Source organism: Tachysurus fulvidraco, chromosome 6 (assembly GCF_022655615.1).
Source record: "Tachysurus fulvidraco isolate hzauxx_2018 chromosome 6, HZAU_PFXX_2.0, whole genome shotgun sequence".
Taxonomy (NCBI): Eukaryota; Metazoa; Chordata; class Actinopteri; order Siluriformes; family Bagridae; genus Tachysurus; species Tachysurus fulvidraco.
The window spans coordinates 13,998,389-14,012,630 of NC_062523.1; the positions used below are offsets into that span (position 1 = coordinate 13,998,389).

General features: G+C 38.3%; 1 protein-coding gene across 5 annotated transcripts; it reads right to left on the reverse strand.

The window, feature by feature from the left end:
- Positions 1-976: 976 nt before the first annotated feature.
- galnt3 (UDP-N-acetyl-alpha-D-galactosamine:polypeptide N-acetylgalactosaminyltransferase 3 (GalNAc-T3)) lies at positions 977-13,837 on the reverse strand. Of its 5 annotated transcripts, none has more exons than XM_027164610.2 (12): positions 13,678-13,837; positions 13,469-13,583; positions 10,861-11,460; positions 9,935-10,107; positions 7,901-8,050; positions 7,254-7,488; positions 6,981-7,098; positions 5,988-6,188; positions 4,644-4,775; positions 3,827-3,928; positions 3,493-3,645; positions 2,631-3,045 (listed from the first exon to the last, which is right to left on the reverse strand). In XM_027164610.2, the coding sequence occupies exons 3-12, from the start codon at positions 11,355-11,357 to the stop codon at positions 2,932-2,934; spliced, it is 1,875 nt and encodes a 624-aa protein (XP_027020411.1). In that variant the 5' UTR covers positions 11,358-11,460; positions 13,469-13,583; positions 13,678-13,837; the 3' UTR covers positions 2,631-2,931. The 5 variants fall into 5 exon arrangements, with proteins under 5 accessions (XP_027020413.1, XP_027020411.1, XP_047671440.1 ...); XM_047815484.1 differs by lacking the exons at positions 13,469-13,583; positions 13,678-13,837 and adding an exon at positions 12,308-12,727 and having other exon boundaries at positions 9,935-9,997; positions 10,046-10,107; XM_027164612.2 differs by lacking the exons at positions 2,631-3,045; positions 13,469-13,583; positions 13,678-13,837 and adding exons at positions 977-1,535; positions 12,308-12,726.
- Positions 13,838-14,242: the final 405 nt, after the last annotated feature.

The window sequence follows — 14,242 nt, forward strand, 5'->3', positions numbered from 1 at the left end:
AACCTACGCAGTAAATACATACATAATATCCCTCAGTCTTTTAATTTGAAGTGGAAAAAAGTGGCACCAGCATTTCAATCTGGAAATCAGTGAGATGAATCAGACAGATATCTTTCATTTTTTTAAATAATGTCTCATTATTCCATTATGCAGATTATGTAGCCTAAAGATACAAACTTAAACATCTCAGAAACTGAGTTGAAATTCAAATAGGAAGTCAGACTGCGCCCCCTATTGCTAAACACCACAACCTACACAACAATAAAAGCCTGTAATATGCCTGAACAGTAAAATCAACAGCTGGTTGTTTGTCTTTATGGCCTCAATGTAGTTTGTCATATTGAAAAGGTATATATTTGAATGCTACTTGTTTCTAAATAAGATTGGTTGGAGGAAAACACACTTTTAATTTGTAATGCTGTGTTAAACAGTGCAGCAAAAAAAAAAAATCAGGTAGGATGAGCAAAGGCATACAGTGAAAGATACCTGTAATAAATTGAAATATATAAGTTGGTTATTTTATTGACTATCTGGCTTGGTTTAACATATTTTTTCTTAAAAAAAATGTATACATGTATTTTACACTCTCAGATTATTAACAAAATATATTAGCATGGAGGCAAAGGAGCCAAAAGCAACCAACAATTATATCACAAAGTTTGTCAAAGAGTTTGTTTCAGAAAGAAAAAACAAAAAGCACACTTGAAATAAGTGTATTGTGTGTTTTATTTCACAGTAGTTCTCTAGATTTTCCAATAGTTTTAATCCACCGTAATGATGGAGCTGTATAATTGATTTCCCTCACATAGTGATTTGAATCTTTAATGCAAGCTTTCTTTGCATATTTCCTAATGGAAATAGATGCACACACACTCACACACTCACACCACACACACACACACACACACACACACACACACACACACACACACACACATTATATATATATATATATATACACACACACACACACACATACTCACTCACACATACACACACACACACATACAGTATACATACATATACACACACACATACATTTTACAAAACTGATATTTAAATTTCTCATATACATTCCTACTAGACATTAGAATCATCGTTGGCCTTGGTTAGTGTGTAACTAAGTCATTCTGTCTTATCAGGCTTTGGATGCCAGTTTGAGACTAAAAAGATTGCTTATGTTAAATATGGCCTACTTTTTAATCAGTTTCTTTAAGAGATCACACTGTGTTGTGAAATGCACTATATCATGGAGATAGCTCTCGAAACTGGTTCTGATTAATGACGTACTGGAAATATTTTTGCTTTCAGGTGGGGTTCAGAATGTGTTATTTGCCATTATAAACTCAGCCACCTTTTGTATGAAACAATGAGGACTGTACACAAAAAGCCTCCAAAAAGGTAGGGCTGGGGTGGGGTATATCAGGAGTTACTATGTAACTCCCTCACAATATCTTGCTCTGTGTTGTCCAGTGCAAAAATCCTTTGTAGGGTTCAGTTCAATTCTGAGATTTCTTGGCTTCTAAGTAGAAGATCTAGGAGAAAAGAGCAGAAGTATCACTACAGGGGTAATAATTGAACTGACTACCCAGGAGGCCCTGAAATAAAATGCATTTTTAGCAGATTGTAAGGGACACATCCTGCATTTCCGTGGGGAAGAAATCTGTTGAACTGCCCAGTCCATGAGTGTTAAAATAACTGAATAATCCTAAATGGGCTCAGTCAAGAGAATAAATAAGTCAGACAAGAATTTCAAGTTTGCTAAGTTGCAGACATTTGTACTGTATATGTATTCACAAACTCATTCACTCCTAACACTTTCAGTTTGCCTCATGCCATGTGGATATGGACATGTTTCTCACCAAGCTTTTTCATAAGTATATTGATTCTTTCAGCCCTTTTGAATAGCTAAAATAAGTTGCTTTTGTGTCATACTAGTTTTTTTGTTAGAATGTCCATGTTTAAACAAAACAAAACAAAAAAAATACACAACCAGCCAACACCAGCCAACCCGTTCAAGATCTTAAAATGTTTTTGGAATGTTTATTTTAAAAGCATTCATTGCCCTTGCTTATTGATATTTTCTTGTGCTGTTAGGTTACAGTACTATTTTTACGACCATCCCTTTGTAAACGATATTACTTTACAAAATATTCTTTAAACAAGGTGTCATTTGTGAACCAAAACAATGATGCATGCTCTGCTGAGTCATGTGGCCAAAATGGGAAACAGTGTGCAATGTACAGTACATGTAATTGAAAGTTACAAGCAGAAACATTGGATTTGATCAAATTACAATGAACAATTTTGTGGAGGATTTTGATCCATTGACAAGCTCCTTCAATAAATAGACTTAATGCTACTTGTCTGTCAGTTCTGTGTTTTCTAAGTCTGAAACCAGAAGCGAAGGAAAGGAAAGAGTCAGTGGATGGCATTTCAATAGATCATGGTCAGTATTTCATTAATCAAGATCATTCAGGATCAACACATTTGGAATATGGGTGATTTCTAGTGCAAATGAGAAGAACTGCACTTAGTGAATCTGAGCTTACAAATACTCTTTGGTGCATTAAAATGTGCAGGTTATACCAACTTCAGATTAAAACCACAAAAAATATAGAAAGCCTCTGTTTTTGTTCAAATCTTTACTGTGAGACAGTGGTAAAAGCCCTTTCAAAGAGAGAAACATATTAAAAGTTCAGAAGTCTTCACTTGGTTCTTTACTGTACAACGTCAACATACTTCCTGAAGGTGCCTTGTTTTTTTTCTTTACTCTATTGTTCATGTATTTTCTATACATGTACTCTATGCATACCACTTAATGATATTCAAATTGTTCCAGCAGCAGTAATTCCACATATAAAAATAAATTAAAATTCTTTTGTTCAGAAGTTCAGTAACAATAGTGTGCATATTAATTGGCTTGTCCTCTCAGGTGAAAGCCCAAAGCTGGAATCTATCCGCTGAGTTGCAGGGGACCATGGAGGGGTTTTCATAGCGAGCACTCAAGCACAGCTTCCGCCTGCGGTTATAAAACAGCTGATTCTACAAAGCCAAAGAGGAGCACACAGAGAGGCGGTTGACAACACATCACTGCTATCCAATATAAGCAAACACCAAGAAATTTATAGCCAGTAATACAAGGGGAAAAAATTTTCACCATCTCTAAATATCAGAGCAAAAATGCACAAAAAACACTGACCGATTCATGTGTTAAACTCAGGGTAAATTGGTAAGGGATAAATCTTTATTGTTCACTTCTCTGTTACCTTAGACAACCATGAACTGACATGTTTTTAAATTTAACAGATTATTACACTTTTTCCAACCAACATGGTCTGTACAGAGAACTATGCTATATGCTACAGTGCTTTAGGCCATTCAGATCTCATTAAAGCGCTGCTTAAGCACAGATCAAATAGCATGACTAACCACAGGGGAGAAGGATTAGTAAACAGTGTAAAAATGTGTCAGCTCTTAAAGTTTCATTACCTCCTGCAGGTCCCATTTCTGTTCAGGTCCAGTGAAGGAGTTGTGGCCTTTATACTGACAATCCTGGAGTTTCACTGTCCCATCAGTTGCATGCAGACAAAGCTCCTTCTGAATGTTGTGTCGTATTTCATGGTGCGTTGAAAACTCAAAATACTATATAGGTATGATTTTAGGGGGAGAAGGAGGTCATACTTTAATACAAAATCCATTTCATAGGTTGTGGATTTCATACATTGCATTGAATGTATATAGTATAAGATAGGAACTAATTTACATTTTTCTTTTAAAATAATTACTCCAAACAATATTTTTTAGAGATTGTGACAAGTTGTACCTGGTTGCCTCCGAGGCCATGGCATGGATACATTATGAGTGGCTTGCCTCCCTCATTGTTCTCTCCTACATCCAGACACATGTCCTTCCCTGCATTCTTTATCTGGAGAGAAAGTGTGCACCCAGTCAGAAACTAAAAGACATTGAGATGGGATAGATAGAGACGAGGGTTCAATGAAAAAATAAATTGGAGAAGGCCGTCAGGGCAGTAAGATCCAAGCTGTTAAAACATGGAACCAAGCTTTCTCCAAGACCCTCTGCAGGGAGAGATGCATTGTGGGAAACCACAGTGGCCAGACACAACATTCTGTGGTCTGGAGTATTGGAACCAGGGATAAGACAAAGAGAGGAAAAAGACTGAAGGTAGAATATGGAAAGCCAAATGGGGAAGGAGGGGTGTGGAGGAGACGATCAAGAAAAAGAGAGTGTGACAGTGAGTGAGTGAGTGAGTGAGTGAGTGAGTGAGTGAGTGAGTGAGTGAGTGAGTGAGTGTGTGTGTGTGTGTGTGTGTGTGTGTGTGAGAGAGGGTGTGTGATTTTGAGAGAGAGAGAGAGAGAGAGAGAGAGAGAGAGAGAGAGAGAGAGAGAGAGAGAGAAAGAGAGAGAGTGAGAGGGAAAGTGTGTGTAAGAGACAGAGGGAGAGAGGGGGGGGAGTGAGAAGGAGAGAGAGAGAGAGAGAGAGAGAGAGAGAGAGAGAGAGAGAGAGAGAGAGAGAGAGAGAGAGAGAAGGAGCATAAGAGAGAGAATAGAGAGAAGTGGGTAATAAATGGAAATGATGACTGAAAATGAGACCTGTCACACAGACTAAAACACACTCACCGAGCCAAACTGCAATGGGTTGAGATCAGGCATGAAGACCTCAGGGTAGACGTTCTTTAAATACCAGGAGAAGCTCTTACACTGCAGCCTCTCACGGAGTTCCAAGCGCTTAGAGACGTCTCCAAACATTCTCTGTGGAAACAGACCCACACTGCCGTTAATAAATGGGAATAAATGGGAAAGAAAGAGTTCATTTCTGAAACAGCTTGTGAATCAGGAGGAGACCATCCATTCTATTTCCCCCAGGCTGTATAGGAACTGGTTTTAGGCAGTCTTTCCCCCTTGGGTTTAGTCTAGCAGCAGGTCTTGGCTGCATGTTGAAAGTCTGGTGATGGTTTTCAGTGGTTTGGGCCATGAAAGAGCAGCAAGTCTTGGATTCAAGTTGAGAGTCTGGCAAGATGCCTTTAAAATCAACTCAACACTGCAAAATGACCAAGCAATTTTTTTCCCACAGCAAATATGTGGCCATAAATCTTTATAATTTGACAGCACAACCATCTAGCCATTTAAAATGATGAATATATAGAGTACATCTAGTATTGTCTTTATGCTGTGCCCACGTGAGCCATGACTACCTAAAAATTGAATAAATTCTCAGTGGAACGTTCTTAGATATGTAGAAAACATTCATCATTCCAAAGAGGCCTTGCTGTGCAACCACAACACTATGGTGTTAAGTATGATCCAATACACATTACAGGAGGCCCTACATCTGTTCATAGACAGTCTAGACACATGTGGAAGAACACCATTAAGACAATCACAGCCTTTACACTCTTTCAATTCAAAACTTGGTATAATGTGAACATGAGAAACTTGACCCACAAAAAAACAAAGGATAACAAGACCAAGTCAAATGACTTCCTTTGTTCCTCCACTGTTCACTTATCCAGCGCAGACATTATGACCATCTTCTAGACACATGATTAATTTTAGATTTTATTTAATTCAATTATGTTCACAGTGCTTCAATGAAAGTCATTTTCAGTGTCTTGGATTTGTCGTAATCTATGTCTGGAAAATATTAAATCCTCACTTACTTAACTTGGCCTGCATGAGTTAAGTGTCAGGTTACACAAACCAGTTCTTGACAGTCTCAACCAGAGAAGCTGTGTAATTCTGTACTGTATAAGTCTGTAAAACATTGTCAATAGGGTGTCTGCAAAACACCATTGTCAATAAGCACATTCATCCATCTCTCGACCTGGACATTAATAAAATCTCAGTTGGAAACTGTGAAGAAAGTTAAAAAGAGAAGTCACTGCTTCTGGAAGTGGAAGGTGACCCTGTACCACAGTGCCAGACAACTGTAATCAGAACTAAATGCATAAAAACCTGCGTTACCTCTTTAGACATCTGCGCCGCCTGCTGGTTCCTGCGGTAGAAGATCTCCTTGTAGTCATCCATCCAGACCTCAGCCAGCCTCACCTGATTACGAGCAATTACTTGAGTGCCTTTGGGGAAAGTGTGTGGGCTTTTGGTGCGGAACACATGGCCCACAATGGAGCAGGGAATGATTTCCAGCTGACCCCCACACTGCCACACCTGCAGGCATGGAAACAAGTTGGGAAGATATGTGGATTATGCCATATACTGTACTACTGTGAATGTAATTGCAATTTGAATTCTGTTTTGTGGGCCTTAAGAAAATCTATTGAATATATTTAAATTTGAGTATGTAGGTTGATGTTTACAAAATATTACATCCTAAAAATGATCAAAAACAGGGTTTCCAGGGTCATGGTATTTATTCCAAATTGGCATAGTTTTGGTGATTTGATAAAGCAAGTCTACATGTGCTTTTTTTGGCTAATTTAAACAATAGTCTGTAGCTCCTAAGATTCTATTTTAAAGCAAATAACTGGAATTAAATCTACACTTAAATCTAAACAAAGGGAAAGTATAATTTTCTAAAGTCTATGCAATGGATAATGATCAGGCAATGGTTGTGATGAATCTTCAATCCACATTTTTTTGCAATCCAGAAACACATGTTCACCAAGGAGAATAAGATTCCAACCCAAAGACAGAGAAAAACACATTAAAACACAAAAATCTCCCCTTTCCATAGCCTGACATTTTTGGAATAGTTTCAGGTCCTGTTGTGTGGTTTTTTAAAAATAGTTTGGCTAGGGTTTTTGCCCTGACCTGGCAACCTTGTCCAGAACATTGAAATGTTATCCTTTGAGTCATTTTTTAATGAGGACAAAAAGCAATGACTCACTATAGCTCTGTCTTCATTTGTCTTTTTGCACATGATACCCAAGTGAAAAATTCATATATTTATATAAAACACATTAATGAGATATGTTAAGTGTGTGTGTATATATTATATACCCTGAAGGACATTTCAATATTCTCTCCTCCCCAGATCTCCATCTCCTCATCATAGCTCCCAATGTGATAGAAATAATCTCTAGAGATAGAGAACAGTCCTCCAGCAAATGCTGGTGTTCTATACAGTTAGGAAAAAAAACATTTATTCCAAGCATTAGTAAAACATAAATCAGCAGATTTGTATGAAAATCTAAGCAAATAGAATTGAAGTGCAGTTCTTTACAAAGTTTTCCTGCAGTTCAGCTAAAATGTTTTATCTGTGTACTGTCTTACTTGATGGGGTAGGTCTCATCTTTGCGCCGCTTTTTTTCATGATCAGGCAAACTCTCCCAGCCAAAGGACAAGGCCCAGTCAAAGTTGCCCCGGTTGTGGTTCTGCCCATATGGAGAAGGCTTCATGAACTCAAACGTGTTCAGGTCGATAGTTGTAATGTCTGGACTCACCACTGCAGTGTAGTTCTCTGCTATCCTGGCTAACAAAGGCTCCAGCCAGCCATGAAAACATTCACCTGCACAAAAAGAGCATTTAAGAGAATAGTCCTTTACTGCTGTGGCAGAAGTCGGAACTGAGTGTTTCAAGGATGTTCAAGCTTCAAGCACTCGGCAGGGGGTACGAACCAAACTAACAGGCCAAGAATAACAGTGTAGAGCTGCATGCTTCTAAGGCACTGGTGCGTTGGAAAATCTCTATGTAAACAGTGTGTGAAACCACACTGAATAATAACAATTTTTATGAGCTTAACCAGCATGACATAGAGGCACACACTTTCCAGCAAGGGCCATCATTACCATTGCCATCATGAGTGCTTCACTAGATAAAAAGCTCTACAGTGATTGCCCTGCAAGGTACAATGTGGATGTGTACTGTATGAAAACTCATGTGCATGAAATCTCATGATGACTCAGTATTTTTGAACTTACAGTGAGCATCGAGGAAAGTGAGGGTGTCTCCAGTGGCTACTGAGGCTCCCAGCAGTCGAGCAGTGATGAGACCTTTTCTTTCGAATTGTCGCACCACACGCACAATGTGCAGTTGCTTGAGATACTCATCCAGCTCCTCCTTCAGTCGTTCTGTATGGTAGACAACCAATGTGGGTCTGTTACTGCTAAGAACACAGGCACTAAACTAAACTATATGTCATGTTAGATGCTGGAATAAAGTCCATAAGTAATTGTATAGTGACCATTTTTTGCTGATTTGCCAACAACGTGTATCTGAAATAAAATGATATTTTTGAGATCAAAGTGCAAATATCAGAGCTACAACATAGAAGATTTTAAAAGGTGTCAGCAGTGTACACATGAAGAAAACAATCATAAAGTAAAATGTTTCAACACACAAAGACCACTACACACTATGTAGGGATAAATGTGTCAGAGACCAGCAAAAATAGAAGCCTACACCAGAGTGGCCTCAATTACCCTAGGACAAAAATATTATGAGAAAAATTAACCTGTAGCAGAGAAAGGGAAATGAGGAAAGTATGCAAAAAAGAACCTGCTAATAATTCAGAAAAATTGAAAGGCATGAATGGCAGCCAGTAGATCTGACTCACCTCTCTTTACTGATAATGTATTTGGTCTAGAAGCATCTTGACATACGCCACTATTATTTATGGTAAAATTACCACGTCATCAAAGATAATAAAATCTCTGGTTTACTTATAACTTATACACTTCGCTTCCATTTCAACTTATAAACTTAGCTTCCATTTCAAGCCAATCTATAGAAGTTGTTTGGAGCTCACAAGTTTAGTGTTTTCAACATGAATAAAAATAAATAAATAGCATAAACAATGATTTGAATGAAAGCTTGTTTCCACCTTGGTTTAAAAAATAAAAGATAATTGCGATCTCATAATTGTCACTTTAAATCTCAGAATTCTGACTTTAAATCTCAGAATTCTGACTATTTTCCTTGCAATTCTTGTATTTTTCTTAAATTTCTCCCAGTTACTCATTTTGATCTTGCTGTATGGTCATGCATAACATTATAGAGTATTATTTTGGTTGTGGTTTCACAGATAGAAGCTGACTCCGGACTCAAAAGAACATTACAGAGGAATTGGTTGTGGCATAAACGCAACAAAACATATTATGCAGAAGTGGCATATTTCAATTAATGAGACTTTAAATGGACAAAATGTAGCCCACGACTGTTATATATGCGTCGAAGTAGATAACCTTGCAAACGAAGATCCACACTAAAAGTCTCATTAATTGGCAGACAGTTTCTCTGTCTGTAATAATCCCAGACATCCAAAATTTCTGTGCATCCACCAATAACCATGTTGATGTTCTGATGCCTGAAGCTGTTGGTGTATAAAATAAGCCACTTCTACATCATCTGGTTTGTTGTATCTATGCCGCCACCAATTCCTCTGTAACGTTCTTTCAAGATTCCCGAGAAGAAATGCAAGGAAAAAAGTCACAACTCTGAGATATTTATTATTTTTTGAAACGAGGCGGACACAAGCTGCCATAGAATTGTTTATCTATAGGATGAATAGAAAGTCTTAACTGAAAATTACATTGGCTTAAATACCTAAAGATTGCATTCCATAATGGATATTACTTTCTGAGAGGGAATTAGTGAGAGTGAAAAAAGTGATAATAGAACAATCTTTCAGGAATATGATTGACAAGCTAAATCAATATCTGCAAATAAAGTTAAAGATAAAGTCACTGGATGGTCATTTAGGGAGTAGTTTATAACTGAAGCTCAACAGTGGATTGTACATTGTATCTGCAACCTCAAAAGACCCTCAATATATACTCTCCCATCAGACAACAAAGCTTTCTGCTTTACAGCCCATTCCAAGCCACTGGTACAAAGATCCACCTAGGCCATACTGTCCTGCTTTAGCAGTTTGCCTAGAGAGCTCTAAAGTGGGCCATCTGACTGACTTTAGTGCAGTTAAAAACTGTGCCGTATTAAAACTAAGAAGTCGTTACCGTCTATGCTGGCATCATCAACAAGGATGATCTCTTTAAGAAGAAGGGCAGGAGAGGTGTGGAGCACACTGTAGACAGTCCGCAGCAACGTGCTCCACGCCTCGTTGTGGAACACGATGATCACACTTGTGGTCGGCAAGGGTGGGCAGCGCCTAAATGTCTGCTCTATGCATCTGAAGGAAAGAGAGAGAAAAATAGAGTGAAATTGTTGGAATTATGCTTAAAGAGATGGAGCAAGACCGATGAATGCCACTCCCCCACTGCCATAAAACAGGGTGTACAACCAATACATCCATGAAATATCTGTGGTTCACTGGATGACCAACATCCTTAACAACAGAAAAGAACAATAAAATGGGTCTTTTTACAGTTTTAGTTGCCTAGTCAAACAAATAAGAACAAGAGCAGATTTGTGTAATTAACCAGACATAGTTCAACATCTTCCTGCTTTTCCTTTTCCCTCTTCAATCAGCCGCCTCAACTAGTCAGACATGCTGAAGCAATGTCTCAGGAAAATGTCTGTGGTTGTTCAGAGCAGCAGCCAAATATAAATAGTGTGTTTAGAATTTAGCTTAAGCGTGTGCTAGAAATTTAAATAGGTGTTATCATGTAAACATTTGAATTAATTTCTGATTAACAGTGAGACTTCCATGTTTTTTGGACGTTTTCTGGATGTTTTCTTTGGTCATATATCATATATTTCTTAACTTAAGCACTAGATGGCACTATGCTTTCCAGTTAGCAAACACAATTGTAGTGTTGAGCTTATATTATATTAGGTTTTATAATATTTATACAAAAGGCTATAAGAAATGCCCCCTACTAATGATCATAGGAACTGTCTAGTGCCATTTATTTTACTGTCAGGATCACAATAAAGGTCAGTCTAGTGTTGTTATATAATGAAATACAAAGTGCATACATACTCTGGAGGCCTCGTATCAGGGCCGAGGTCTCGGCTTAGTGAGATACGATCACTAGCGTACAGGTTAAAGCAGTGTTTTTCCTCGCCTTTCTCCTTCTCCTTCTGCTCAGCTGGGCCAAGGTTCTCTGTATGGAAGGGTTTCCCCGAGGCACCTGGGGCATTGGGATTTTGTGGGGGCCGTTCCAGCATAGGCCTCAGCTCTGAGGCTGTGTAGTAACCAGGCAGACAGGGCTGACTGCTCCTGCTCTGCTGCTGCCTGACAGGGGCTCGGATCTGCATCTTTGGCATGACATCCCTAAAGTTATTCACGGCCCCCATTACCATGCCCAGCATGGTGTCCCGTTTCTGTGCAATTCCTTTTAGCCAGGGCTCCTCCTGTGGGCTCTGACTGACCACCTCTCTTTGCATAAGGAACAAAAATGTGACAAACACTAGTGCCACAATGGCAACCTTCCATGGGTGTAAACGCCTGCGTAGCAGTCTGCGGATCAAAGTCATTCTTCTGTGGTGGCAATGAATAGTGGGGTGTGTGTCTTTCTGAAGCGTTGCAGACAATGATTCACCTGACGCACGATGTGAGCAACATCACTGACTCTTAAACCTGTGAAAGAAGAAAAGGTTTCAGTGAAATACATTACCTGTATCCACAATTATTAAGGGTAATATATAGATAGGGTTACAAAACAATTGCATTTTAAAGAAAACCTAGTTTAAATATTTATGAGTATATTATTTAAAAAGGAAAAACTTCAAGGTATTTTACTCAGTTTCAACATCTTAAGTTCTATGGCTTCCAAAAGAAACATTTTCATTGACATTTAATATCTTTTTAGGATGACTGGGAAATTATCCTCAATGAGTGAAACTTGTTTTTAAGTCTTTTTATACATTCTCCAGGAAATTGCGGCTGAGGTTTTGATCCTACCAATCTGGCAAACTGAAACATAGAACATTATATATACATATAAATGAGAAGAAAATTGAGAAAAGTTTTCTCTCTATACAGTATATCATAGTGAGAAAACTTTAGTGAGATATATAGTGAGAAATATATAGTGAGAAAACATGTATAGTGTAATATATGTGCAGGTTTATATATATATAAACCTGCACATATATTACACTATACATATGTTTTCTCATGTTTTATATATATATATATATATATATATATATATATATATATATATATATATATATATATATATATATATATATATAATGAGGTTGGATGTCAGCAGTTCCTGTACCATGCAATGGTTTTTCATTCTTTGCAAAAAAAAAAAAAAGAGTAATAAATCAAAATGAACTATAAACATGGGGCAGAATGACGTAAAGTGACAGCCAACATGTTACTATGTCAATTCTGCATGACTCAGTAGTGTCAAAATGCCACTTATATAGACCACACATTCATGGATGCCTTTCACTGAAAATCATAATCTTACCCAGACTATATTGCCATAACATACGGTATGCCAGTAAAAACATACAATCCAAGTCTCATCCAGAAAGGTCAGGATTTATTCCAAGCAGAATTCCAACGCGGGAAACTTCTAATAAAGTTACAATCCAACTAAAATCACTTCAGTATTCGTTAGACAATACACTATAAAGACGAATAAAATAGTCCACTTGCGAAAAGCCTGGTTCGTATTGAGCTGTTCGTGTATAATCAGAGTCTCTGAGGTTCATCCGGAATCGTTTAAAAAAAGGTCTGATTTTATCCCAAACAGAATTCCAACCGTGTCGGACCGTGAGGGAAACAGCCACGTAACTAAATTCAGGACGACTGATTCAGGAATCTCGACACTTTACTTCCGTGTGTTGAATCCAGGTGTGCTTGTCAAGGTAAGAAGTTAGGAGGTGAGGCTGTACCACGCATGCGCAGAGCCCACCTATACAACTACTCCACGCCAAGGCTACATAAAGGTACAAAAGATGCCCCTTCTATGGTACTACCCAAGAGGCATGCAGTGCGGTGTCTTAACACTTGACTAACCAATGCATGTTACTCATTTAATCTCAAAGGTAGGGGAAATATAGTTTATGTATTAAACATACATTAAACATTTTTATGCACCTCAGTGTATTATGATTTGATTAATAAAACAAAAAAACAAACAAACAAACAAAAAGTACTGAATAATATGACCTGTGTATGATTATGCTGTATGCTGTACTACATCTGCATGTAATGTGAGTGTGAGATTTAATGTTAGAAGTGAATACAGGACTGGATTTAAATGTGTTTGAAATAAACACGTGTAAATTACTAAACCCACCCAGAAACTCTGAAAATCACATTTTAAGTCGAGTCAGGTTACGTCCATAAACCGGATGTTACTGTACTTGTTTATGCTTATTTATCGAGTAAGTCTGTAACAGCATGTAGTTTGATACTCTAAAGTTAACGCGCGAGCCCCTTCCCTAAACGGTTGCTGGGATACAGCAGCGGAGGAACGCGCGCGAGCCGCATCAAACTAGACGCAAGACATTACGCAAAACAGCGCAGACTTCTAATAAAGTTACAATCCGACACAAAAGCACTAGGGTATTTATTACAGAGTTATCATTTAACAACAACTGCACAAACTGCGCAAACTTACCCCACGTGCGAAAGCCTGGTTTGTGTTTAACTGCTCGTGTTTGATCGCCGGCGGTCTCACGGAGGTTCATCCGGATTCTTTTAGAGATTATCAAGATCAGTGACAACCCCGGCGTCTGACAGTGACAACAAAGGGATGCAACAAGTAAAGCCCCACTCTTATATGCGATGCCTACTTTTTATTTTGAGGTTTAGGAAGAAAAAACTTACCATCGCCCGCGTAAAAAATGTTGGTTAATCCATGTTGTATCCGCGCGCGCACAGAGTTGAGAGATTGTAAAGGACAGACAGCAGGAATGATGGCCATGCGAGTGTGTCTGTGGCTGTTCAGCTCTATAGACGGACATGCCAAGAAGGGGCACCAGCTTGAGCTTCAGGAAACTTCCCCCTCTATCCTTCCTTACTGGCACCTCACTGAGCAAGCAGAGTGGAGCTAGTGCTATACTGCACAATGATGATTAAAGTTTAATATAACGAATCTGCATATAGGAGCACATCTGTCTTGTTTTATTTATTTTTGCATTTTATAGATTTGCTGGAATAACCCTTAAACTGACATTACTCCTAATAAACTGTAAAATCCCTATACAGGCTGTTCTCAAATACAACAAAGAGTGTTTTTTTTTCACATCGCTTGAATAGGACAGAGTAAAGGATGTCTTGAGAAAGAAAACAAAAGATCCTGACAGTGAAAAGATGGCCAGACTGAAAGTTCAGAGAGCTTCCTATATCCTAATTTAATCCCTACTCACTGGAGATGAAATGAATCTATACA

Coding starts and splice junctions, on each gene's coding strand:
- galnt3 (XM_027164610.2), bottom strand. CDS start 11,357: ATGACTTTGATCCGCAGACTGCTACGCAGGCGTTTACACCCATGGAAG. Junction 7,489..7,900: donor CACTTTCCTCGATGCTCACT/GTAAGTTCAAAA, acceptor CTTTTTGTGCAG/GTGAATGTTTTCATGGCTGG. Junction 3,046..3,492: donor AGAAATGGGACCTGCAGGAG/GTAATGAAACTT, acceptor TTGGCTTTGTAG/AATCAGCTGTTTTATAACCG.